Source organism: Sylvia atricapilla, chromosome 22, assembly GCF_009819655.1.
Source record: "Sylvia atricapilla isolate bSylAtr1 chromosome 22, bSylAtr1.pri, whole genome shotgun sequence".
Classification (NCBI taxonomy): Eukaryota; Metazoa; Chordata; class Aves; order Passeriformes; family Sylviidae; genus Sylvia; species Sylvia atricapilla.
This window is the reverse complement of record NC_089161.1, coordinates 6,838,883-6,866,385: the sequence shown is the minus strand read 5'-3', so window position 1 is coordinate 6,866,385 and position 27,503 is coordinate 6,838,883. Positions and strand designations below refer to the sequence as shown.

At 47.8% G+C, this 27,503-nt stretch overlaps 1 protein-coding gene across 4 annotated transcripts in view; it reads left to right on the top strand.

Moving 5' to 3' along the window:
• The window catches only part of SPEN (spen family transcriptional repressor), a 66,030-nt gene extending 41,035 nt beyond the window's left edge, over nucleotides 1-24,995 (top strand). Inside the window, exons 4-15 of one of the 4 annotated variants that reach the window (XM_066334460.1) lie at nucleotides 1,066-1,223; nucleotides 2,368-2,568; nucleotides 3,368-3,519; nucleotides 6,012-6,137; nucleotides 6,691-6,804; nucleotides 7,936-8,049; nucleotides 9,579-9,679; nucleotides 12,281-20,207; nucleotides 20,655-21,050; nucleotides 21,739-21,933; nucleotides 22,731-22,889; nucleotides 23,606-24,995. In XM_066334460.1, the coding sequence (XP_066190557.1) occupies nucleotides 1,066-1,223; nucleotides 2,368-2,568; nucleotides 3,368-3,519; nucleotides 6,012-6,137; nucleotides 6,691-6,804; nucleotides 7,936-8,049; nucleotides 9,579-9,679; nucleotides 12,281-20,207; nucleotides 20,655-21,050; nucleotides 21,739-21,933; nucleotides 22,731-22,889; nucleotides 23,606-23,737 (9,775 nt within the window). In that variant the 3' untranslated portion in view covers nucleotides 23,738-24,995. Of the gene's footprint in view, nucleotides 1-1,062; nucleotides 1,224-2,367; nucleotides 2,569-3,367; nucleotides 3,520-6,011; nucleotides 6,138-6,690; nucleotides 6,805-7,935; nucleotides 8,050-9,578; nucleotides 9,680-12,280; nucleotides 20,208-20,654; nucleotides 21,051-21,738; nucleotides 21,934-22,730; nucleotides 22,890-23,605 lie in introns of all 4 variants that reach the window. The other 3 variants (XM_066334461.1, XM_066334459.1, XM_066334462.1) reach the window with 3 other exon arrangements.
• The last annotated feature ends 2,508 nt before the right edge of the window (nucleotides 24,996-27,503 follow it).

The window sequence follows — 27,503 nt, the reverse complement described above, 5'->3', positions numbered from 1 at the left end:
GACAGGGTTATTTTAGTACGTGGCACATCTTCCCCCCTCCAGCCTCCGAGTTAAAATTCCAGCAGAATTTTTTCGAAGGCTGCTGGTGTAATGGAGGATGAGAGTCTCCGGGGTTATGTCAGACAAAATTATTTTTAGCGCTGTTCTGAGCCCTCGTGCCTCGGGGAAGAAATGAGCCACTGAAGCAGGATGACGTGTCCCCACTGGGCAAGATTTAATAACATTATATTCTCTGTATTTCTGCCTCTCCTTGAAGCATTGAATGATCCTGAGTTTGTGAATTAGATTGACTCCCTCTGTGATCTAATATGCAAATCTTCTTCCGCTGTAATTATTGTTTATAAAAGGTGTTCTTGGGTCTAAATTCTTCATATCCTGAAGTTGGAGGTTGAGGCTAAACCTGGAAATAGTGTTTGCTGGTTCGTAGAGAATCCTAGAATGGTTTGAGCTGGAAGCAATCTTAAAGATCATCTTGTTGCACCGTGGGCTTTGGGCTGGGACAGGGACATGGACATCCCATCTATCCAGGTTATTCCCAAGCGGTTGACCAAAATACTTGCCATGATTTTCACGCGTGATCTCTTTGGAGTACAAAGTTTGTACAAAGTACAATGTTTCTAGGGAAGATGCCTGAGAGGACAATAATATTTCTTTCCCCTACATGAGAGTGCTAGGAGGGATTTTTAAGTATTGTCAGACCTCTGCATCCTCCCTGTATTTCTCCACTCTTCCTACACAGCTCCTGAGCTGGTCCAACATTACGTTACACTTAATTAAATCTCCACCATTGTCAGGGTGGGTAAAAGGATCTTGCTGACGTTTTACATGTATTGCACTTCCCTGCCTGTCTCCTTTGGGGTCTTTGGAGGGGCCTATTGGTAGGAAGATTCTTAAATTTACATGAATAGCAGGTGACAGCACAGAAACAGAATCCAGCACAAAAGGGAGGAAGGCCTGTAGATGAGCAGAAGCTCTGGAATTTTGCTTTTTTAATAAAATAACCATTTTCCAGGTGACTTTGTTCCGTGCACTCACCTGTCCTTCCCTTCATGCCGTTCCCAGCAGTGACTCCAGCAGCAGCTCGAGCGACGAGTCCCCGGCACGCTCAGTGCAGTCCACGGCCGTCCCCGCGCCCGCGTCCCAGCTGCTCCCGTCGCTGGAGAAGGATGAGCCCCGGAAGAGTTTTGGGATCAAGGTGCAAAATCTTCCAGTGCGCTCAACAGGTAAATTCACTCCGGAAAGGGGAGCAGGGCAGAAGGATGGGACTGGTGGAATAACCTATACTAAATCTTTGACACACAGCAGGATGGGATTCTCTACCTGCTTCTGCCTCAGTTCTTGTGTGACAGTAGGAAAATTGCTTAATTAGTGACCATCTGTGAGACACCCTGCTGGTCCCAGCTCCAAGTATTGGGCATTTCCAGCTCCTGGAACTGGTGCTCCCAACAGTAATCTGGGCTTTCCCAGGGAAAAAGCTGACATGCCCATTTTTAACTTAAAACTTTGATTGTTTTATCTTACCCTGCTTCAGTTTATTTTTTAATCCAAACAGTTAAGGGTTTTCTGTTGCAATTTGAGTGCTTTAAAACACCCCTGAGCATATTTGTAAAGGCAATGCATATTGCATGGAAAATAACCCAGGAAACCACATGCTGAGGAGTGCCCATGATTGCTTCCTATTCCCTGCGCTGAGCGCAGGAGATACCCCACAGGAAAAACCAGCATGGGATCAGTTGTGAAACAGTTTTAACAGAATTCATGGATGCAGAAGCACTGGCTGAGCTAAAATAATATCTGTTAATTTTCTGAGCAGAGTACCTGAGGTGTTGGTATCTTCCAACAGACTTAATGTCTTTCATATTCCTTGAAAGGACAGGGTGCTGAGGTCAGTATCCCATGAATCCCAGACAGATTGTGTGCACCCTGGTGAGATTCTGCAAAATCTGATGAATCTGTCTGGTTATATTTCTGAATTGACTGAACTGAACTCTGTGTGACTCCAGTCTCCATCTCAGACACCTCATCCCAGCCGTGCGCGGTATTCCTGTGGGATTTTTAATCACGTATCCCTCTGACTTCTTTGCCTGGAGCTGGGTATCTCTTAGAAGCAAAAACCATCCACCCCCAGCTTTAGCCATATTAAACCTTATGTGTGTAGTTTTTTGGCTTTAAAAGAGGAAGATGAGCTAGAAACTTTGGACGCTGGCAAAATTAAGATCCCAAATTAGAAAGGGCACTTGTATAAACACCAAGTTAAATGGGATGAAGTCACAGTTCAGACAGACAGAGTCCTTTACGTCTTTCATGGTGCTGCTGATTTGGTAGAAGTTATATTTCTGCAGTATTAATATTGATTTGTTGGTTTAGATACAAGCCTTAAAGATGGACTTTTCCACGAATTCAAGAAGTATGGGAAGGTGACGTCGGTGCAAATCCACGGCGCGTCCGAGGAACGGTATGGCCTCGTGTTCTTCCGGCAGCAGGAGGACCAGGAGAAAGCACTAAATGCCTCCAAAGGAAAGCTTTTCTTTGGCATGCAGATTGAAGTCACAGCCTGGATAGGACCGGGTAAGGTTCATGTCCTTCTCCCATGGGACCACTCTGGGTATGTTCAGGAGCTCTGGGTATGTTCAGTTGTAAAGAGGCAGAATAGAAGTAAGAAACATGCTTTAAAGAAACTGGGGAAAATGCAACAATAAAATCCAGAGCAAAAAGAGTGGATGCTCTTGGATCAAACAGTGATCCAATTCTTAAGCCAGTCTTAAGCCTCAGAGAAGGAAAGCTGCCATCCTCCCAAACAGTGGGATCTGCTGCAAGGAACGATCTCATCTGCCGTGTCTCGATGGAGCAGCTGCCAGTGGGTAATGTGAGCACAGCACCGAGTCCTCCCAGCCTCGTTTTGTCTCATTTTAATTAAAACAGCCAACGAGTGCTGCGTTTTGAGGCTGTGGCAGCACAGCCCATGTGACCAATCAGTGAGAGCTGCAGCCCTGAGCACGTGATGAAGTTCTCAGACTACACTTCAATGGCTTCTTTAAAAATTGATTCCTGAAAACAAACTCCTGCCATGCGCTCTTCCCCAAGCTCAGGGAAGCTTTACTGGAATTCATGCACTCAAGCATTGGTATTTGAGTAAATTTCCAGAGGAGGAGCTGAAAGATGCAGCTGTCTTTTACCTGAGGATATTCAGATTCCTCTGTGGAATATAAAGATTCCCAGTCCCACATAAATAACAAGTCATGGGCAGAAGTGGGTGCTTTTCTCTCAAAGACAGTGGTTACTCTTGTTCAGATCAAGGAGGAGATCTGAATAAACCAACATGAGCCAAATCTCCAGTCATTAAAAATTTCCTGCTCTTTTATCCTAGAAACTGAAAGTGAGAATGAATTTCGTCCTTTGGATGAAAGGATAGATGAGTTTCACCCAAAGGCAACAAGAACTCTGTTCATTGGCAACCTGGAGAAAACAACCACCTACCACGACCTGCGCAACATCTTCCAGCGCTTTGGGGGAATAGTGGTATGTAAATTGTGTCCTGTGTGGGGTGGCACTGCCCCCCTTTCTGTACAGACCTGTGGAAAGCTGTGAATGGTGCTAAATCTGTCAATGACAGATAATTCAGTCTTTCTGTAATAATCTGAGTCATTCATCGTGCTGGAATATACCTGAAAGCTTTTCTTTGTATTAGGAATTCAGCATATGAATGTTGAGGGGTAACTTAGCAGGAAAAACAGTCCTAGGAGTGTTTACAAGAAATGTCTCTCGTGCTGTTTTTCTTCTCCTGGTAATTCTCTCCTAGTAGCTCCAAAGCTGACTGGGTATTTGGGATGTGAGTGTGCCAGGTGATGTTCTCATGTTGACTCCTACAACTGTGTGAATCTGAGTTTCCTATTGATTCATGAAACAAAGGGCTTGGTTGGTGCGTGTGGAGGCATCGCTGTGCCCAGGCAGAGGGGATTGGTGCAGATGGGTCAGTGATGGCACTTGAGGGATTTGGGTTTTCAGCTGAGGGAAGTACCCAGATGAGGTAGAGCAGCCCGCTCTCCTCTGCTCCCGCCTTTCTTTCAATTCACATCAACGTTACATTTAAGGGAAAATTTCCACAGAAGTTGTGCCACTATCCAATTTAATTAATTTTCACAAGGACATGGAGTGACACGACAAGCCTTTAAGCTGAAGGAGGGCAGAGTTAGATGGGGTATTGGGAAGGAATTCTTACCTGGGAGGGTGGGGCTACCCTGGCACAGGTTGCCCAGAGAAGCTGTGGCTGCCCCTCGAGGTGTCCAAGGCCAGGTTGGACAGGGCTTGGAGCACCCTGAGATAGTGAAAAGTGTCCCTGCCCATGGCAGGGGGTAGAATTGGATGAGCTGTAAGAGCCCTTCCAACCCAGACCGTTCTGGGATTCATTCCGTGATTCCTGTTGAGTTGAGGCTTCAGAATAGTTCATGTTCTCTCTGTCAGCTGTGAGTGCTTGTGAGCGTGCTGTGCCTCCTTCACTCTGCTCCAACATGTTCTTATCGCTGCTGAGGAATCAGTCACGCATACCAGGAGCCCCATCCCTGCTACCTCCCACAAGGAGAGGAGGTTGCTTCCATGTACAGTGTGGACATTTTATGATGTCTGGCAGCCCTTGTGTATCCAGACTGCTGTATCCTTGACATGAATACTGATTTATGAATTTGTGCCATGTCTGTGGCTTGACCCCTTTTTCCAGTGTTAGAGCAGCAGAACTCTCCTGATAAAGATGCCTATCAGTGGTAGTGTAAATTGGTTTTTGTGTGCCATGGTGCTCCCTGTCAGCATTATTAATGGCTCAGAATTGGGAGGCAGTGCTGCCTCGCCATTTCCAGGAAAACTTAAAAGCTCAGGTGCAGAAGGGACCAGCTTTATAACCTTTCTGAGGGGTAATGAGCACAATAATGATATTTTATTTGCCTGTCACAAGGAATTGCTTGCCCAGGGTGAGTGGTCAAGTATAATTTGCCATGGTTGCAGTTGTGCTACTTCAGACACTTGGAAGTGTAGTTTTCTATTAATATTCCACTTAAATCATTAGGCCAGGGCTGTAGGAGTCTAATAGTTATGTAAATCTCCCTGTTTACTTCTCTTTTCCCAGATAAAGAGCTCTTGGGTGAGACCATATCAAACTGCTGCCTTGTCCCTAAATTTATTAACCATGAAATTAGCCTGTCCTGGATGTTGGAACATTTGTGCTCAGATCCATGTGTGGCTCACAAAGGCAGCTCCTGCTATTCCAACAAATAAAGCTAAACCCTCCGCCTCCTATTTTCAGCTTGAAATGAATCATAATATCATGAGTTTGTTCAGAGGCGCTTTGGGTACTTTTCCAGTGCTAGTTCTGAGCTTGTTTGTTAACCAAATGTCAGCTCCTGGCTTGCTGGGCTTTTTTAAATCGATTAAAATCAGCCTTTATTTGGCTTTGTGAGCCTCTGGCAGTACTTGTGAATGGGCCCGTGGTGGCTTGGTTTTAAAGAGCAACAGCAACTCCAGTTGAGGATCTTTTTTGCCTTTTCCGTGAGTCAGGCTGGTTCAAGACATGAGTCCAGCATCACTTTGTGTTTCTAGGAACAGAATGGATCATGATAATTTGGAAAAGAAGCCCGGCTTGGCTCAGAGATGAGGATTGGAGCAGGTTGTTTTTTCTTGAGCCTTTGTGAGCAAAAATTAATCTGTATTTCGTTGATCCTGAATTGTCTCTTCTTGATACAGTATTAACAGCCTAAAGCTGGTGTTTGTTGATCAGGTCAGGCTTAGGTCTGTGGGCTTGGATTTTAAATCTGTGGGATAAAGAGCTTTCCCTGCTCAGTAAGGATTTGGTTTTGAGATGCAGCAGAACAGCAAAGTTTTAACTGTCTACTATTGTTTAAATCCTCTCTCTGAAGAAAATATTAATTAAGAGCTTGCTGTGCCATGTGTCCCTGAAAAAAACAACTCCTCTTAGATCAGGATTGATTGCTGATTGTGGGTTGTTGTTTTGTGCTCGTTCCTAGGACATTGACATTAAGAAGGTGAATGGTGTCCCTCAGTATGCATTCCTGCAGTACTGTGACATCGCCAGCGTGTGCAAAGCCATTAAGAAGATGGATGGGGAATATCTCGGAAATAACCGGCTCAAGGTAAAGAAATCCTCCCCTGGACCATATCCTTGTGTCTTCCATTGCTGCATCGTGGGATGTGTCACAGCAGGGTAGTTTCTGGAAGTAAAATGGTTTTTGATGTGAGGTCTTGGCTTTTGATGTGAGGGCTTGATGGCTTCAACCACCATCTGATTGGGATTAATCAGCATTTTTGTTGGCTCTGTCCACACGCAATCCTGGGATTGAATACTCAGAGACTGATGTTCCCTGGCCTGGTGAGGCTGTGCTGGGAATCCATCCCACTCCCATGGCAAAAGGAGCCTGTCAGGGCCCAGAGCTGTCAACCTGTCGTTTCTCAGACATTCAAACTGAAGAACTCAGTGTTGTCAAACACTGTATTTATTTAAACAAGCAGAATTATTTTCATTAATTGCTCTTTGATTTTTGTCTTGCACCTGCACCAGATGCTAATTTTAGAAAATCCATACAAACAACAGCTTTCTCCTAATAAGTCTTTCATTAGGCAGGCTCTGTTCAGTGAGTTTAACCCTTGTGCACTGTACTGATGGAAGTTTTGCCCTTTTGTGTCCAGCTGGGTTTTGGGAAGAGCATGCCTACAAACTGCGTGTGGTTAGATGGGCTTTCCACAAACGTTACGGATCAGTATCTGACCCGACATTTCTGCCGATACGGGCCTGTGGTGAAGGTAGGTGGGAGGCTTTGCCATGTGCTTCCACGTTGTTACTGTCTTCCTCTCTTCCCATCCTGTCCTTTCAACTCCACTGTCCAGGGCTTTATAGCTCAGGTGGAAAAAATTCTCACTGAGGTGAAATTTGGCTGGCAGGGCTCTGTCAACATTGACAGCAACCAAAAGGAAGTATTTTGAGTGAGCCGAGATGTTGAGTATTGGAAACCATTTGTTGCTCTTGTGCACTACAGTCTCTCCCAGGCAAAACTTCTTTAATGTTAGTAGGAAGAGCAGCAGTCTAATTACGTAATTACTCATATTTGTTAATTACATAATTAGACATAACTATGGTTGTTTTCATCAGACCGAGAAAAAAAAAGACTTTTTAAAAGCAGTCAGAACAATCACAGTGCCAAAAGTACACGGAAGACAAGAGAAAGTCAACAATGGTGCAACACACCCGTGTCACACAGCAAGAGCCTCTCCCATGCAAGTGATTTATCACGTGCTTAAACTTCAGTGTGGGAGTTGTCCTGTGTATTTTTATTGGACATGGATGTATTTAAAATTAAGCAACGTCTGTAAATCTTTACAGGACCAGGGTCTGACCTCCCAAAAGGATTTTTGTGGGTTTGTGTTGCACCTTTGACATTCTTTATTGTAGCTGTTGTTGCTTGAATAATACATTTATGCTGCTAAAGGAAAGCAATATTTGGAAATCGGGCATTTAACAAGTGGTGAGTGGTACTGCAGACTGATAACAAAAGCTGGTTCCACTTCGGGATTAAATGTTCCCTTTACCTTTTTCCCCCCCTAAAATGTGTTGGAAATTTAAAAAACCCAAAATGTTAACAAAGAAATGCTACAAAACTCAGTCAACAAAGAAAAATATTCAAAGTAAAATACAGAAAAACAAAATAAAGGCATAATATACCTCAAGCCACTATATCCACAATTCAAAGCAGTCCCGTGTTCTTTTATTGTCTCTTCATTCCAATATGCCTCGTCAGAAAAGCCTAGAAATTCACCTTACTAAAAATAATTTTCATTCCTGGTATCCTCATGACTTAGGATTTTGTTGGGACTGACATTAAGTCCTGTGGATGAGGCTCTTATTTGGTTTTTGTTTTGTTTTTTTGTTTTTTACAGGTGGTGTTTGACCGCTTAAAAGGCATGGCCCTGGTTCTCTACAATGAGATTGAATATGCACAAGCAGCTGTAAAAGAGACCAAGGGGAGGAAAATCGGTGGGAATAAAATTAAGGTGTGCAGAATTACCTCCAAACCAAAGCAAAGCAGGCAAAAAAAGAGGAACAAATTGTGTTTAGGCCATCCCCATTAATTGCTGGCAGTGCAGACTGCCAGGCTTAAGGAATACTTGGCGGGACACACACATCCCACATATTAAAGGCTTAAATTATATTTTTATACTCGGCTTATCAAGATGTCAGGGAATCCTGAACTGTTACTTACAAAGCCTTTTCCAGTATTCTGCCGTTCATTTTGCTGAACTTGTCTCTCTGAGCTCCTGAGTGTTGGTGTCTGTGTCACTGCATCGTTTACCCCAATCCAAGGCAAACTTCTGTGTGTTTTTGTGTTAAAAAAGGGAAATCCAAAAGTGTGAGTTCCTCCAGGAAAACACATGGCTGCATACAGCTGCTCCATGTTGATGTACAAGCTCTGGGTACAGTAACCTCAATACGCAGACATGGAATCATGGAATGGTTTGGGTTGGAAAAGACCTTAAAGGTTGTCTCATCCTTCCTTGCAACGAATTTTAAACAATAATTGAAAACACTGCTTTAAAAAATGAAATACTTTTCTTCCTTGAGCAACGTTTAACATTTACAGGGATATCTTGGATTTGGGTGAATGTGGTGATACCTGTTCTGACTGTCCCATCAGTTCCACTAACTGGGGATGTGAAATGTCAGCCAACCCTTTGAATTATCTTCCTCCTCCTCCTTTCTCCTCTCTTAAAGAGTGGGCAGTGATGTCAGGCATGATCTCTGCAGCTTCCCACCTTACCCAGCACTGCGAGTTGGATATTCTGTAGTTTCTGAGTGTGCTGTTGGATATCAGTCACCTTCCTGTGCAGGAAAGCATGTGGTCCTTTCACATCTTGTGTGGATCTTGTTGCTCAATGACTTTGGAATAAGCAACACCCCTGAAGTGGGCCTGTACTCCATTGCTGTGGTTACACACAGGACTGGGCTGACTTCAAAACTAGCAGGAACTAGAATGTTAAAAATACTACATTATGTGGCATGCACATAATGAAATCTGTTTTAATCCTTAATTTTTTTCACTATACCATTAGTGTCTCAGTACTAGAAAATGCCAGTTGTTGGGGTAGCTGGAACAGGGAGCTGCAGTTCAGGAGACTTGGTTCTTTCCCTGCTCTATAACCCCAGGCAGACACTGTGGAGTCCAAAATGGATTCATAATCCTGACCCTCCGTAGCACTGCCCTGAGATAAAAGGGACTTTGGAACTGTCCTGGCAAGAAAAACATCAATACCACGATAGTAATGTGTATTTTTCCTGCTGCTTTTGCCCAACAGAAGCCTCTAGGATGACAGCTACAACAACATAGTAAAGAGGTAGTTACACAGCTCCACTGAAAAGGATCTTTATTCCTGGGCATATGCAGGGCCAGAATCAGAAAGTGTTTGACAAGTTTTATTTAATCTAACCCCCATTTTCAGTTCTGCTCCCACCTTCAGCAGACAGGGAAATGTTGGCAGAGTGGGATGTTTCTGTGACAGAATGTGATTTCCCCTTTCTTTTTCAGGTGGATTTTGCAAATCGAGAGAGTCAATTGGCATTTTATCATTCCATGGAGAAAACGGGTCAAGATATTAGAGACTTCTATGAAATGCTGGCAGAAAGAAGGCATGTATCAATATCTTTATTCAGTTTTTTGTTTTCCAGCATCACCGTACAAAATCCTTTTACAGTCATTGTCCTCCTCATCATACAAACTTTCTTCATGCCATAATTCTTGAAAATTTTTTTCCCCTCTCAACTTTGGCTTTATTTTTAAAGTTCTGTTAAAAACACCTCTGCATTTAATTTTTTTTTTACCTCTTCACTATTTTTTAATTAAATTTAGGTGATCAAACTTAAGCTGTGGTGATTAGAGCAGGCAGGATCTCACACATCCAAGGCGTAGCCAGTTACTGGAATTCCTGCTGAGGTGGAGGTTTCAGTTGTCTGCATGATCCATATTCAAGTATCCGGTTTCTCTGTTGGGTCACCAGGACATAGTTGGGAGTCATTCATCACATTGTAGGAATGCAAAGAGCAACTTATCTGTGTCAGAGAAATGTGTGTGTTGGTGGGTGTACATAAAGTCTGATAAACTCCTGCTTCTCAGCCCTTGAGCAGAGAGTAAAATCTGATCCTCCACTTCCCCCTTTCCAACAGTTTTGTTTATAACTTGATAAAATAATACAGTTCAAGTAAGGATTCGTTTTTACTTTGAATAAAGCTGTGTCCTGTGTGGTTACCCCTTGGCAGCAGCTGGCACCACATGCTGCACAGTCACTTATTTATCCCTGAAGACCTAGACCAGAAACACTGCACATTCTGGGCTTTTTTACCTTCACTCACTGAAAAAAACCACCCATGTTTTATTCCCCTCAGAGCCTGGCTCATTGTTAGGGCTCTGCCTGCCCAGGAGTCAGCCCAGCGTGACGCTGGTTGTACCTGGGAGCTGGATAAACACAATAGTGTTTTGCAGCAAAATAGATTGGTGTGACATAATGCAAAATGAGCAGATTTAAAAGCAATCAGGGTTTGGAAATTGGCAATCAGGATTTGCATAATGGAAATACAAGTGTGCCTTCCCCAGGCTTTGCCAGATGTTGTGATGTGCCAGCAATAAGCATTTCCTCAGAACTGCGCAGGATTCAGGCAAGAGAAGGGCATTTTTGGATTTTTTTTAGCACACAGGACTCAGGTGGGCTTGTCTTTGCCATGGAATAATCCTGAGCAGGACCCTGATTTCTGATGTTTGGGTACACATTAGTCTGGTTTTTCCTTCTCTGTCACTCCGCTTACATATCATTAGGAGATCTGTAGGGATAATGCATCATGGAGCAGTGGAGCGAGCTCTGCAGTGACTCCTGTAATTCTGCTGCTTCTGGTGCCCCTCCAAGCTCCTCCTTGCAGAGGTGCTGAGATCTGCACAAACTACCTTCTCTCAAGGTTGTAGTTGGAGTCAGTCTAAATAGGACCCAAAGGGAAAAAAAAAAACAAACATGGAGGAACAAACGAAATAGTTCATCAATATTTTTAACTTCACAGCTGCTTTTCACAACATCCCACATCACTTACAGGATAAGTTTTTTGTCTTCCATGTTTTGTCCCTTTTTCAGTTTTGTATGTTTCTTAAAGGATGGAAGTTGCCAGCTTTTAACATAAAACATTTGTGAAGCCAAATATAGACCTATGAAGAATCCCAGAATCATTTAGGTTGGAAAAGATCTCCAAGGTCATTGAGTCCAAGCTGTGACTGATCCCATCCTTGTCAGCCAGCCCTGAGCACTGAGTGCCACATCCAGGCCTTCCTTGGACACCTGCAGGGATGGGGACTCCAAACCTCCCTGGGCAGCCCCTTCTATTTCCTGACCACCTCTTCCATGGGGAATTTCCTCCTGATGTCCAACCTGAACCTCTGGTGGCACAGCCTGAGGCCATTTCCTCTTGTCCTGTCTCTTGTTCCTTGGGAGCAGAGCGCAACCTCACCTTAGTACAGAGTGTGCAAAACACTCTATAATGGTGGGAGATTTGAACTCCAGCTTTATTCCACCTCCCTGCCATATTTAGTCATTTGTAAGACTTATGTTTACTTCTTGGAGGTATTGAAATAGCAACATTAATTGCTTGACTTACTTTGCTGAATGAATTCACCTGATCTTATAAACAACCTGGTACTTGTTGGCTTGGTTTTACTCTAAACAGGCAATGCTTGCAAGTCACATGCAGCGAAAGAGCTGATTTGGGAATTAAAAGATCACTTGGAGGACTTAGGCTTTTTTGAGAAATCTTAACATAACTTTGATGCTTAGTAATGGAGAAATTCCAGTGCCTGGATTTTGATTTGACTCATGTTTTCAGGATGAGTCTCTGGTTCTGGGTAAGGGGGTGTCTTCACCCTGCAGCCCTGTATGGGTTCACGGATGCTGTGTTGGTTTTACCTTCATTTCATGCAAGGTTTGAATTTGACAGAAACAAAGGAGTGAGGGTGGTGTAACAATGCTCGGAAGAGCTGTTATGATGCTACCCATGAAGTACATTTGGTATTCGGTAAATTAACAAAAATATTTAGTCCACTGCACACAGATTCCTTGCCAAACCTCTGTGTGCAGCTGCCTTGATGCACACAGGAAAAAAGATCAGAAAATTGTTCCTTTACATAGCGAAAAAAATACGGTAACAGAGTACATTGGTTGAGAAGGAGAACTAGAATCTGTTTATTCTTATGTTTAGCAGAGACGAGCGAAGAGGATCCTATGAATACGCCCCTGACCGTACTTACTATGAGACTGTTCGGACCCCAGGGACGTATCCCGAAGATCCGCGGCGGGAATACCCAGCTCGGGGCAGAGAATTCTATGCCGAATGGGATCCCTACCAAGGAGACTACTACGACCCACGATACTATGATGACCCTCGCGAGTACCGGGATTACCGGGGAGATCCGTACGAGCAGGACATCCGGGAGTACAGCTACAGGCAACGGGAGAGGGAGAGGGAGAGGGAACGGTTCGAATCTGATCGGGACAGAGACCACGAACGGAGACCAATTGAGCGGAGCCAGAGCCCGACGCATTCCCGGCGACCACAGAGCCCCGGAGCGTCCCCCTCACAGTCAGAACGGCTGCAGAGCGACTCAGAGAGGAGGATTTACAGCAGGTCTTCAGATCGCAGTGGCAGCTGCAGCTCACTGTCCCCTCCGCGATACGACAAACTTGACAAAGCCCGTGTGGAACGATACGCAAAAAATGAGAAAGTGGAGAAAGAGCGTGTTTTCGAGCAGGAGAGGGTGGACAAGGAAAAGCGCTTGGTGAGGAAAGAAAAGCTGGAAAAAATAGAAAAAGAAAAAACAGATAAGCAGAAAAGAAAAGCAAAAATCCATTCACCCAGCTCTCAGTCCTCAGAAACAGATCAGGAGAATGAGAGAGAGCCCAGCCCAGAAAAACAGAAGGGCAACAGTAAACAAAGCAAAGAGAGGGGTGACAAAGAAGGGGCAGCAAAGAACCGCCTGGAACTGATGCCCTGTGTTGTGTTGACCCGTGTGAAGGAAAAGGAGGGGAAGGTGATCGATCAGCCTGCGCTGGAGAAACTGAGGGCAAAGCTGGATAACGATGCTCTGAAATCCCCACTGCTTGAACAGAAAATCCAGACGTCCCAGGCTGAGCAAGCCAAGTCTGAGCAATCTAAACTAGAACCTGTCAGAACCAAGGTACAGAAGGAGAAAGCCCTTGCCAGTCACATTGAAGTGGTGGACAAGGAGGGAAAAATGAAACCCAAAAAGCACTTGAAGACAGAACAAACTTCTGAGGGTGCCAATGCAGTTGATTTAGACAAGTTGGAGGCTCGTAAAAGGCGTTTTGCTGATGCAAATCCGAAACCCGACAGGCAAAAGCTGGATGTAAAACGGAGCAGCCAAGATGAGGAGGATGCACGTGTGGTTTTGAAAAAGCAGCTTGATGCAACAGCGTCGTCTAGAGAAGCACCAGTATTAAGGGAAGGAGAATTGGAGAGAAAGCCCCTGAGGAAGGAGATGCTTAAAAGGGAATCTAAAAAACTCAAACTGGAAAGACTTATTCCTGTTACTAGTCCCAAAGAAATTCAGGACACTCTTAATGTTGGTGGGATTGGCATGCGCCCTACCCTGGATCTGCAGGCAAGGCTCATGGAGGCATCCGATGAACCTGTGGAAGTTCAGGAGCTCCCTCCTAAAAAACTGAACCCGGTAAAACCCCAGCATAAACAGGTACAGCTGCTGGATGAGCAGGGAACAGAGAGAGAGGACACAAGGAAGAACTACTCTGGCCTTCCTGAAGAAACACCAGACCATAAACTTGGCCAAGAGAAACCTCAGACAGCTGACACAGAGGAGAAAATCAGCATTGACATTGACCACACGCAGAGCTACCGCAAACAAATGGAGCAAAGTCGCAGGTTGAAACAGCAGCTGGAAATGGAGATAGCAAAGTCGGAGAAGTTTGGCAGTCCAAAGAAAGATGTGGATGAATATGAAAAGCGGAGTCTGGTTCATGAGGTGGGAAAGCCTCCACAAGACGTCACTGATGACTCTCCACCAAGTAAAAGGAAAAAGACTGACCAGTTTGACTTTGAAATTAGCACTAAGAGAGAAAGGAACTACAGAAGCTCTCGTCAGGTGAGTGAGGACTCTGAAAGGATGTCCTGTTCCCCAAGCATCAGGCACTTCCCGTTCCATGAGGATGATGACACACTTGATTCTCCGAGGTTAATGCCATTGAAAGAAACCAAAGACTCACCTAAAATAGAAGAAAAGGGTCTTTCATACTCCAACATGACTGTGAGGGAGGACTCACTGAAGTTCAATCCTTATGATTCCAGCAGAAGGGAGCAGATGGCAGAAATGGCTAAAATAAAACTCTCTGTGCTGAGTTCTGAGGAAGACTCGAGTAGGTGGGAAACCCAAGTGAAGCAAGAGCCTGGGAGAGTCGATATCAGCTTTCCAAGCAGCATTGTGAAAAGAGACAGTATACGGAAACGGTCTGTCCGTGACCTGGAACCCGGGGAGGTGCCTTCGGATTCAGATGATGATGGTGAAAACAAGCCCCATTCCCCAAAAGCCTCGTCTTTGTTAGAGAGTTCCAGGTTGTCTTTTTTATTAAGGGACAGAGAAGAGAAGTTCCGTGAAAGAGAGGAAAGACTCCAGTCCAGTTCCCTAGAAAGAAACAAATTCTACTCTTTTGCATTGGACAAGACAATCACACCTGACACAAAGGCCTTGCTTGAAAGGGCTAAATCCCTCTCTTCCTCCAGAGAGGAAAACTGGTCCTTTCTAGACTGGGATTCAAGATTTGCTAGTTTCAGAAACAATAAAGACAAAGAGAAGGTTGACTCGGCTCCAAGACCTATTCCATCCTGGTATATGAAAAAGAAAAAAATCAGAACGGATTCTGAAGGTGGAAAACTGGATGATAAGAAAGAAGATCATAAAGAGGAGGAACAAGAGCGGCAGGAACTGTTCGCTTCTCGATTTTTGCACAGTTCAATCTTTGAACAGGACTCAAAACGCCTGCAGCATTTGGAGAGGAAGGATGAGGATCTGGATTTCATCTCTGGAAGGTTGTATGGGAGACAGTCCTCCTCTGATGGAGCAAACAGCACAGCTGATTTGGTGCAAGAGCCAGTGGTTCTTTTCCACAGTAGGTTTGTTGAGCTGACACGAATGCAGCAGAAAGAAAAGGAGAAAGATCAGAAACCAAAAGAAGTAGAGAAACAGGAAGATAAAGAAAACCGGCCAAAAACACCAGAAATGGTTCCTGATAGTAAAGAAACAGAACATAAACCTCCTACAGTTGTTGGTCCTTCTTCAGTCACCGTCCTCGCACAGGAACCAGCTCCCATTGCTCCCGAGAAAATAGTGAACGAAAAGGTCCTGGTGGAACCAGCTTCTGTCAAAGAAGAGAAACCTTCTGAACCTGCTGCTGCAGCAGAGGAACAAAAACCTCTTCCTGAACTTGCTGCTCCTGTCAAAATGGAATCTCCTGAGCAAATGGAACCTCCACCAGTTATAGAAGCAAGTAAAGAAATGGTTACTACAACCCTGGCACCAGAGGAAGATGCTGTGGCAACAGAGCATCCTTCGTACTTGGATACCAAACCTCCCACTCCTGGGGCCTCATTTTCCGATGCAGACATCAGTGTAGATCCAGAACCTGAGGTTGTCCAGCTGCTTCCACCTCCACCCAAGCTAGTTCAGAAGTCAGATGAGGCTGCGGAACCTAAGGAAGAAAATCCTCCACCGTCTGCAAATACCGATGCTGGTGTGAGTCAAAAGGTGGAGGCAACTGCTGAGGTCCTGCCACCTGTTTCTGATAATGATATGGAAGTGGATCCTCCGGTGGTTGTAAAAGATAAAAAATCCTACAAAAGTAAACGGTCCAAGACTCCCGTGCAGTCGGCTGCAGCCAATGTCATGGAAAAGCCCGTCACGAGGAAGAGCGAAAGAATTGACCGTGAAAAACTGAAAAGGTCAAGCTCTCCTCGTGGGGAGACCCAGAAGCTTTCTGAATTGAAAGTGGAGGCAGAAAAGGTTTCAAGGAATGCTGCTAAATCCCCAAGTTCTGCTGCAGAGCCAGAAAATGTGGAGCTGAGCTTGCCAATAGGCCGGACCAGGCGCAGAAACGTAAGGTCGGTCTATGCTACCACAGGGGACAACGAAGGCCCATCTCCGGTGAAGGACTCCTTGGAGGTCACTAGATCCACCAGGAAGAGAGTAGAAAAAGAACCACAGGAAACAGTGACAACTGTTCCCACAACCCCGAGGAGGGGAAGACCTCCCAAAACGCGCCGTAAGCCAGAGGAGGACATCTCTCCAATAAAAACTGAACCGGTACAACAAGAGGTGGAGGAGGCTGAAACTAAAGATACTGTGGATGCTCCTAAACCTGCAGAGGGTTGGAGGTCTCCTAGGTCCCAGAAGCTCACACACACTCACTCATCAGCTGCTACCAGCCAACAGGGGAAGAAAGGGAAGAATGAACCGAAAGCCGATACCACGGCTGAATCTGAAGATGTTCCTGAAAGAAGCAGTCAGGAATCGAGCATCAGTGACAACAGCAATAAAGCAAAAGCCGCTGAGAAAGAGCTGGCAGCAAGTGAGCAGAAACGTGATCGGAAGGAACTGGATGTGGAGAAAAATCAGCTAGAAATCCCCACAGTTGAGATCATTGAGAAGAAACCGGTGCCAGAAAAGGTTACAAAATCCAAAAGAGGAAGGTACAAAAATACCAAAACTGTTGTTGATAAGGCATCCGTGTGTCTCAAAAATGTAGAAATACGTCTCAATGTCGATGAAGTCAAGGGTGCCTTGCGGCCCACTGAAGAAGAGGCAGAGCCAGTGGCGGTGTCACCACCTAAGATGAAGAGCCCTCCAAAAGAGGACATCCTGCCACCCCACTTCTCTAAGAATGAGGTAGAAGATTCATTCTCAGAAATGGAAAAGGAGGTGATGCGGGAGCCCAAGCAGTCACCTGAGGCTGCCCAATTAGCAAAGCAAATTGAGCTTGAGCAGGCAGTGGAGAACATTGCAAAACTCACTGAAACTCCTCCAACAATTGCTGCCTATAAAGAGCCAACGACAGATGTGGCTGAAGTCCGTCAGGAGGAGGAGGCAGATAAACCAGCACACCAGGCCAGTGAAACGGAGCTGGCAGCAGCCATTGGCTCCATCATCAATGATATTTCTGTGGAGACAGAAAGCTTCCCTGCACCGCCGACATACCCTGCTGAATCAGAGGCTGAAATCCCCACAGAGCCTTTGGTGTTGCAGTCCCCTCAGGAGGAGATGGAGCCTGAGACAGATCAGGCAGTGAACAATATCCTGGAAACCGAGGCTGCCATCGAGCCTGTGGTGCAGCCTGTGCCTGGCTCTGTCCCATCAGCGTTGGAGACTGAGAGCAAGGAGTCCGAAGTCAGCTTCAGTGAATCTTCCAACTCTGCGCAGGAGGCCGAGACCTTGCAGGAGGCTGAAATTGCTCGGAAGGAAAAAGGCCGTCAGAAAAGCACACGGCAGAGACGCAAGAAGAGCACAAGCAGGAAGGGCGATGCCACTGAAGTCAACAACTTTGAGCCGGAGAGGGTGCGGAGCAAATCACCCCCTGCCAATGAAGTAAAGACAAAACCTGAAGAAGCCTCAAAGGAGGAAAAGCAAATAAAACCCACAGCATCCATGGATCCAAATGCTTCTGATGTCACCAAGGCTGTGACTGCTGATGTGGCTGCACATGAGGCTGCCCCTGAGAGCAGCACCTCTCCAAAGGTGCCTGCTCCAGCTCCTTTGGACCTGGGCGCCCCACCAGTCCCCCTTGATGAGGGGAGTCAGGGCGGGTTCAAGATCCGGTCACCCCTGGAGAGTGCTCCCATCACACCACCAAGTGCCCCGAATGCAGCCCTTCCTGCCATCCCCACAGCGGCGGCCAAACTGCCCACCACAGTTCCCACCACCATTGTCCCCCTTCACTCCGGTGCTGCCAAGGTGCCAGAGTGGATGGTCAGGCACGAAGAGCCCCGTGCTCGTTCCACACCCCCGCCAGCTCTCCCACCAGACACAAAGGCGTCGGATATCGACACAAACTCCAGCACTTTGAGGAAGATACTCATGGAGCCCAAATATGTCTCAGCGACAAGCATAACCTCCACACATGTGACGACGACACACGCGGAGCCAGTGAGTGCACCGTGCCTGGAGGAGGCACCTCTCCACCCTGCTGTGGAGGCCATCAAGCCAGTTTCCGAGGAGAAGCTGGCTGTTCCTGTCACCAACACCCTGGACCCACCGGTGGCTGAAGCACCAGTCGTCAGCGAGAAGGAAAAGATCAACACCGTAATTGCTCCCAAAGCTACTTCTGTCATCAGCAGGATGCCCCACAGTGTGGATCTGGAGGATGCTCCGAGGATCACCTTGGTGAAACAAGCTCCCCAAACCCAGACCTGCCTCGTCAATGCTCCCTCGCCAAAATTTAAGCAGAGATCAAGTGCAAATGATAACAGCAGATTTCATCCAGGATCCATGTCTATTATCGAGGAGAGGCCTGTGGAGACTGGGTCCAGCCCAGGGCTGCGGGTGAACACCTCAGAAGGTGTGGTGCTCCTGAGTTACTCGGGGCAGAAGACTGAAGGCCCTCAGCGAATCAGTGCCAAGATCAGCCAGATTCCCCCAGCCAGTGCTGTGGACATTGAGTTCCAGCAGTCTGTATCCAAGTCTCAGATTAAACAGGAGCCTATCACCCCATCCCAGCCAGCGCCGAAAGGCTCCCAAACCTCGGCGAGCTACGGGACTGTTTCCAGCCATTCTTCGTTGGTACTGGGAACACAGCCTTACAACACCTCGCCTGTCATCTCCTCTGTCAAACAGGAGCGCGCTGTGCTGGACAAGCCCGACTCATCACACCTTGCGGTCCAGACCCCGGTGTCTCAGCCTGGCAAGGTCCTGACACAGACAGTAAACACTCCACCTGTGCTGGTCCATAACCAGATGGTAGTGAACAAAAAACTGTCTGACCCAGCTGCTCTGAAAGTGGAGACAAAGACTCTGCAACCCTCCAACCTGAGTCCTGGAGTTAGTCCTCACCACCCTTCCCTCTCTGGGAAGATGCACTCGGAAGCGAACCATGTCAGCTCGGGCCCCAGTACCCCGACTGACCGGGCCATCTCCCACCTGGGGGTCACCAAACAGGAACCACACTCACCGCGTACCAGCGGGCACTCGCCGTCACCGTTCCCCCGGGCCTGTCATCCCGGCAGTACCTCGTCTCCGGCTTTGTCCAGCAGCACCCCGGTCATGCTGGCACCGGGAATTCCCGTTCCTCAGTACATATCCAGCATGCATCCTGAGCAATCTGTTATCATGCCCCCCCACAGCGTAACACAGACTGTGTCCCTGGGCCATCTGTCCCAAGGTGAGGTGAGGATGAACACCCCTCCTCTCTCCGGCATTCCCTACGGCATCCGCCCAGAAGCGCTTCACTCCCCCCGAGCTGCTCTGCAACCCCAGATGGAGATAAAATCTCAGAGATCCAGCACACCCCAGCCAGCACCCATCCGAGACATTGTTATGCCCCCGCTGTCCTCCCAGCATCCCCCTGAAGAGGAGCTGCACTTCCACCACAGCACGGTGTGCCGCGGGCCAGCCCCGGTGCAGTCCGATGTGCTGGTGATGCAGCCTGACTACCGAATGCACCCCAGCAGCCTGCGGCTGGACCAGTACAATGTCCCGCGGGATGTCAGGATGATCATGCACCCACACATGGCCACCGTGGGTGAGCACCACTCGGAAACACGACAATCCCGGACACCTGAAGGGGCTGTCAAAACTCCCCCGGTCAGTAAAACCCCGCAGCCTGGGAAAGAGACTCCCAAATCCTCAGAAGGCAAGATGGCCCACTCTCCCCACAGTGAGCCCCGGCTGCTCAATGTGCCCTCGGGCAACCAGTTGCCTGGGTTGCCCCTGACGCAGCCAGTGGTGGTCCCACACGGGGTGCAGATCATGCATCCCGCCGGGAGCTCCTTCCATGATTACCGCTCTGTGTACGGCGACATGAGGAATTACCACACGGCACAGCTTGGGCATCCACAGTTCCCGGGTGCCTCGCCCATCGGGCTGTCCTCCCGGAGCATGACCCCATCTCAGGTGAGAAAGAAAACCCTTTATCCCTCTCCCTGGAATCCGGAGGGTTTTGAGCTGTTTCTTGTTAGAGAATGGGGTTCAAATGCTGCTTAGCATCAGAGGAAGTCAAAACAACCCATTTTCTGAACTCCTCTGGGACTCCACCCTGGAGTTGATGGATGTGGAGGTGTCAGGAGGAGAATTTTCAGTACCGAGGTGTGGTGTGTGGGTCAGGCATCCTTGGATGGATGGTGAGGCTAAGGATGAACTTAGGGCAGGATTCAGAGAGTGGTCTTTCAGCTCAGGTGGGCTTGGAAGTGGGGGACTGTCCAAGGCGCTACCACAGCAGGGCTGGAGCTGTGACACAGGTTTCTCCACCAGGAATCTGATGGTGTCCTGGCAGCCTTACAGTGGGGTTGAATACACCCTCAGCTAAACATCCTTGCTTTTTTCCCCCTGCCTGCTTCCCAGGGTCTGCCGGAGGGTGAGCACTCACACCCCAGCCAGCCAGTCCGCAGCAAGACCCCTCAGATCCCACAGGATCCCAAGGGCTCATCGGCAACAGGGCCAGAGCAGAGTCACCACGCCCCTGTGAACAGGCACACGGCACAGATGGACCCCCACGTCCACCTCCAGAGGGCACAAGGGGACACGAGCCAGACCTCCTATCCCTCGCCCGTTGCCATCTCCATGAAGCAGGAGCTTCCATCGCCGCACCAGCCACAGGCAGTTCCCAAGCAGTCTATGTTTATCCCCACAACCTCGGGGCCGCCCCTCAGCCGCCCGGAGCCCCAGTCCACGCTCAAGCAGGAGCCATCCCCTCACCCCGTGTCCCAGAGACCGGTGGACATGGTCCAGCTCCTGACAGTGAGTGTCATGCTCCTCATCTGTGGGGAACTCACCTGGTTCTGTCTCAGCTATAGCACCATATCCGACCTTTCTTGCATCAAAAACTTCAGATGCAGAAAAGGCATTGTTTGGTTTTTGCTTTGTTTTGTCCCTGATGTGTTTTAGCCATGTTTACTCTTCCAAGTCAGTTTTACAAGTCAGCATTTTTGTGGAAAATGTTTCCTCGTAGGCAGGGGAGAGTGTTAGTGCATTTCATTTAAATAAAAAGGAAAAACCACTCACAAGTGTAGAAAATGAGGAAAAGGAGGGAGGCAGTGAGGAACAAGTACCAACAAGGAGCTGAGAGTTGTGTTCAGCACCAAACATCTCCCATATAGCCTCGAGCAGTTCTTCTGTTGTTATTTCTCAATTTGTCCATTTGTAGAAGGGAAAACTGCATTCGGGAACAGCCCTGGGTGGGTGGCAGAGGAATTGGGATGACAGGATCCACTCTGACAGACTGGCCAGCTGGAAGGAAAAGGACTGAATTCCTGATTTAGCAGGATGTAACCCAAGCCTGGCTTGTAGAGGGTTGGTCTGGTGTTGCATCTTTGCTGAGCCTTTAAACCTTCGATGGAAGTATCGGAGGCAGCTGAGTAGCTCAGCTGGGATTTCAGATTCCACTGTCCTTGTTTTGTGTGTAATAGTCTTCTCCCTCTCTTCCCAGAAATACCCCATTGTCTGGCAGGGTCTCTTGGCTCTCAAGAATGACACGGCAGCCGTGCAGCTGCACTTTGTGTCTGGTAACAACGTCCTGGCGCACCGGTCACTCCCAGCACCCGAGGGCGGGCCCCCGCTGCGGATCGCGCAGCGCATGCGGCTTGAGGCCTCCCAGCTGGAGGGGGTCGCCCGGAGAATGATGGTGAGGGCCCGGGGAGGGGCAGGGAGGGAGTTTGGGAATCCCTGTGCTCAGAGCCAGGCTGGTCTCAGCTGTGAGGCTGAAAGCCACCACTGCTCCCAGAAACCTGGGCTTCTGTCACATGGGCTCCCCAGAGAATGGGTGTGGCCCCAGGGCTGCCAGAGCCCAAGAAGCGTTTGGACGCTGCTCTCAGGGTAGGATTGTTGGGATCCTGTGCATGGTCTGGAGTTGGACTTGATGATCCCTGTGATTCTGTTTTGGGATTCTGGTATTAACACTGATTCCTTCAACCCAGAGAGTGTAACACAGATTGCTGGTGATGAGCAATAGCTCTTACACTGCATTTATGGAAAAGGCAATGAGAGCTGGGAATCGCTTATGTCACTCTCAGCCCTCCTGAAACAAACTCCTGCTGGCTTCAGTGTGTCTGAGTAGGGTGAAGAAGGGAAGTTCAGGTGACCATGAAAATACGCCTGTAGTCCTTTCCACCATGGCTGAGCTCTCAGTAGGTGTTGGAATCACAGAATCAAAGACAGGTTTGAGTTTGAGGGTCCTTAAAGCCCATTCCACCCCCGGCCAGGGGCAGAGACACCTTCCACTATCCCTGGTTGCTCCAGGCCCTGTCCAGCCTGGCCTTGGACACTGCCAGGGATCCAGGGGCAGCCACAGCTTCTCTGGGGTATAAATTCTAACATCAAGGAATTTAAAGTGAGGATTTTTCCCCCTGGGTAGTGCGTGGATGGCTAGAAAACACCGTCTCACTCATCCAGCATTTCCCTGAGCATGTCCTTCCCTTGCAGGTGGAGAGCGATTACTGCCTGCTGCTGGCCTTGCCCTGCGGCCGGGACCAGGAGGACGTGGTTAGTCAGACGGAGTCACTCAAGGCAGCGTTCATCAGTTACCTGCAGGCCAAGCAGGCTGCAGGCATCATCAATGTCCCCAACCCCGGCTCTAACCAGGTACGGGCACAACACCCTGCAGTGCCACAGGGACACGAAACCCTCCCGGTAAGGGGGAGCATCTCAGGCTTCTGCTCTGGAGCTGCCTGGGGTTATAGGTCAAACAACCCCCACATTTCCCTCACCCATCAAAACACATGGATGGAATCCATAAATTATTGATGGGATCAGTATAATCATTGATGGAATTGATGAAAGTGACCCCAAAGCAAAAAAATACCCAGATGTGTGTTTGGTGTGTTCCCAGCTCATCATCTTGAGCTGTAAAGCAACCAAATGCATTTCCCAGCTCATTATCTCTGAAGCAGAGTCCTCATTTCTTCCCCTATCCTGATTTTTCCAGGACAGCTGGTGTTTTCTTGAGGAATGCATTTGGTGCCATGGAATGTTTTTTCCAGGTGTGTTGCTGCACTGAATGCAATTTAACCTGTGTGTAATTTAATTCTGGGTGTAAAGAACCCAGAATGAGCTGCCAGCACTTGGAGCAACCACTGAAATGGTAATTGATGGGAATTTTTTCTGCCTTTCCCAGCAAAATCAGCCAGCTCCTACACTTGTGGTGGGGAAAACTCCCCACTTGGGCAACAAAACCCATGGCTTCTTTTTTATACAAGATTGAGGATCCTTTAAGCACCCAGAACATCACTGAAATGTCCCATTTTTAAACATTAGTAGGTGTGAGTTATCTCTGATCTGTGGTTTTTCCCTCCCTGCAGCCTGCCTACGTTCTGCAGATCTTCCCACCCTGCGAGTTCTCAGAAAGCCACCTGTCCCGCCTGGCCCCAGACCTCCTGGCCAGCATCTCCAACATCTCTCCTCACCTGATGATTGTCATCGCGTCGGTATGAGCTGTTTACCAGTTACTGACTTTTTCTTATTTTAATTTTAATTTTTTTAATTTTTCCAAGGCCCTGCAGCAAAAAACAAACAACTGCTACAACAACAAGAAGCCCGTTTAAAAAAAAAAAAAAAAAAAAACCACACAAAAAATTAATTTAAAAATAAAACTAATTCAAAAGAAGGAGAGAAGGTTATGAAACAAACAAAAAAAATGCTGCCAGAAACCAGCCTCCTGCCCGACCGGCCTCGATCAAACCTTGGATGTTTACATGTTGCTTTAGCTTATGGACAACTGATGCACTCAGCAGGTGGACTGGGCTTGGGTTCCCGTGCCTCCTTTTTGGGGAAAAAACACAGAAAAAAGAAAAAAAAAAAAAAAAAAAAAGAGAAAAGGATGGCTTATTTTTTTTAACAAAAAAAAAAGGAAAAAAAATAAAAAAGAACCTGAACTGCCTTTGCACTAAATTAGTGACTCGGACTTTGCACAGTTGGAGACGCTGTGACGTTCTGGATGTCTTGACACACATTTACTGCACCGTGGACGTTCCGCAGGGACTCTGCTGAGATTTGTGGGTCAAGGAGCATTTCACACTCATTTTTTATTTTATTGGTTGTTTTTGTCGGGTTTTTTTTTGTTGGTTTTTTTTTTCCTTCTTTTGGGGTTGTTTATTTTGGGAGGGGGGGGTTTATTTTTTCCGGATGTGAACTTTCCTCTTCCTCCACCTGCCCCTGCTGCAGCCGTCTTCTCACTCATCATCTGGGATGTACAGTTTACACTGAAAAACAAGAGAATACAAAACAACAAAACAAAAGGGAGAGCTTTTTTCCTTCCTGGTGGGATATGCAGAACTCAGTGGGTGTGTGTATATATAAATATATATATAATATATATAAATATATATAATACTGACTTTAAAAAAAATCAAATCCCCACAACATACATTTTTTTTTAATCTGTGCCAAAAATGTGTTTTCAGAGAAAAAAAATCTTATTTTCATACTCAGACTTTGTATTGTCACTCATTTGTAAGTGCGCTTCATTTAAACATCCCCTCGTCTCATCAGCTGTGGAAGTGTTATACACTTGTACAAAGACTCTGCCCCAGCCCCCCTCACCTCCCCTAACACTTAATTAATTTATGGAACTTTTTGTTTTTCTTTTTTTCTTTTTTTTTTTTTTGGTTTATTTTTGGTTTATTTTTTTCTCAGCGCAGTTTTGTTTTGTGTGTCCATTGGATTACGAACTTTATTAAAAAATACAAAACATGTCGGTGCCCCGACCTCGTCCCTCGGCGTGGGGAGGGGGAGTGGGGAAGGGGAGGTTTGGGGGCTGCCAGGAATGGCTCACCCACCTCTCCTTTAAAAACAACCAGGAAAAAAGGTCACCAAGTTTCTCCATTTTCTCTCCTCTGTCATAAATACTTGTGAAAACTGAAATTGCAGGGTTTGCCTCCACTTCTCCTCACTGAAAATTATCCTTGGATTACTGATATTCATCACCCTTTGAAATATAAGAGTGAGACTTTATGTTTTTCACTGCTTTTCCACCCAAATCTTTGTCAGGTGCAAGTGGGAAGCCTATAATCAAGGCTGATGTAAATGGGTTAAAATCAAGCAAATGTAAAAAAGGAGTTTTAGGGCAGAATTTGGGGGGTGGCCTCCAAAACCAGGGGAGACCCTCACCCTGCACCCCCGGGCTGAGGGTAAGGGGCAGAAAAGAGCCTGTTTTGGGGTAAAACCAGGACAAAAACATGCTGCTGGTGCCCCAGGATGAAGGTGGGTGTTGGGAGCCTGGCCAGGGACACCCCACAGTGACCCTCCATGTCCCACTGGGGGAGGTCAGGGTGAGGCCTTTGTCTTCACCCCTTCCCCAGAGAGTGAGGTGGGACTGAAGGACAGACCTGGGACACATATGGGGCTTGGATGGACAGACACATGGATTAGCGGGGCAGAGGGAAAGGGTCTCTGACCCTGCTGGTTTCTGAGTGGGGCCTTTGGGGTGAAAAGGGGCAGTTTTGGGGTGTTGTGCAAGGACGGGGGAGTTGGAGGGCACTGTCTGTGTGTCCAGGTGTCTGTGCCATGTCCATCCACGCAGCTGACCCTGGACCTGTCTGTCCATCCAGGCCCATCCCCTTCACCCACCCATCTCATGGATCTGTCAGATGGACAGTTGGGCACTGTATATCCAGCTGAACACATGGATGTTATATGTCCAGCTGGACACACTGACATGGACAGATGGAGGGATGGATGGATGGATGGATGGATGGATGGATGGATGGATGGATGGATGGATGGATGGATGGATGGATGGATGGATGTACATCCAACTGGACAAATGTATTTCCATCTGGACAGCTGGGGATGCTCATGCCCAGCCGGGCACTTTGCTCCTCCACCCATGGGCATAAATGCCCCAAAAAATGTGCTTTGTTGTTTTTTGTTATTGTTGTTTTTGCCCCAAAGGTCCCTCTTGAAAACCAGCAGTTTCACACCCCTGCCCCTCACACCCCTGCCCTGCCTCCACAACACCGTGTCCATCTGTCTGGGCCTGTCCTTGTGTCCATCTCCCAGCCCAGGCTCTGAGAATGGGGGAAGGGTCCTGCCCAATCCCAACTCCCAATCTATGGAAAGTGGGGAATGGGGCGGGGCTAGGGCCTGGGTGGTGTGCGGCCGGGGTCTGAAATTGCTGGTTTTGGAGAGGGGCCTTGGGGCAAAAAGTGCATTTTTGGGGTGGAGGGAAGTGGCTGGGCAGGTGTGTGTCCAGCTGGATGTACAGCTGTCTGACTGGACATGCGATGGTCCCTCTCTCCGACTGTGAATGTAACCAGCCATGTGTGCATCCACAGAACTCTCTGTGTGTCCAACTGGACATGTCCCTGTGTCTGCCTGTCCAACCATCTTTGCCTCCATCTGTCCAGCTATTTCCAGCTGAACATCCAACCGTCCCACAGCCCTGTCCATGTGTCCGGCTGGACAGTGCAGCCTGTTCTGAATCCTCTAACCCCTCCAGGCTGGGGAGCAGGAATGAGGACAGATGGACACACGGTGGCAAAGGCGGGCACATGGATGGACAGAGTCATGTTAGGTGTCCAACTGGATGTGAAACTGTGTCTGGCCTGAAGGTGACCTGTCCATGTGTCTCTACCACTGTCCAGCCATCCACAGACCAGCAGCCATGTGCCCAGCTGGACCTGCAGCCATCTGTGTCACTGTGTCTGTGTGTGTCTCCCTTCCCTCTCCATCCTGGGGAGCGGGGCGTCTCTGAGGGGACAGAGAGGAGGTGAGTGTCAGACGGGCACACTTTAGGACTCCTGCCTCTCCTGTCCTGTGGCCCCCCCAAGCCCCAGCAGGTGGGGGGACAAGGCTGGAGCCAGCACTGCCCCCCTGGATGCCCTGGGACAGGCACAGACAGCGATGGACACGGCCTCTGAGACCCTCAGCCTCCCCTCCCAGCTGCAGAACCTGGGGGGCCTTTGTGGGTGTGCCCAGCTGAGCCCCCAGACCCTGGGTGGGGCAGGACAGGCTCCCACCTGCCACCTCCATCCAGCAGCATCTTTTCTCCTGCTTTTACCCCCGAATAGGGGCAGCTCCCCTCCTTCCACACCAGTCCCTCGGTGGGGGTCAGCAGGTGAGGGTCTGCTTGGCCTTTACCCTAAAAGTCCCCATCGGCTGTTCTGGCTGAGGTTGAAAACCTTAAACCACTATTTTTATCTTTTATCAACTCATTTATCCCTGCTTTTAACACATCACACTCTCAGCAGTGATTGGAGC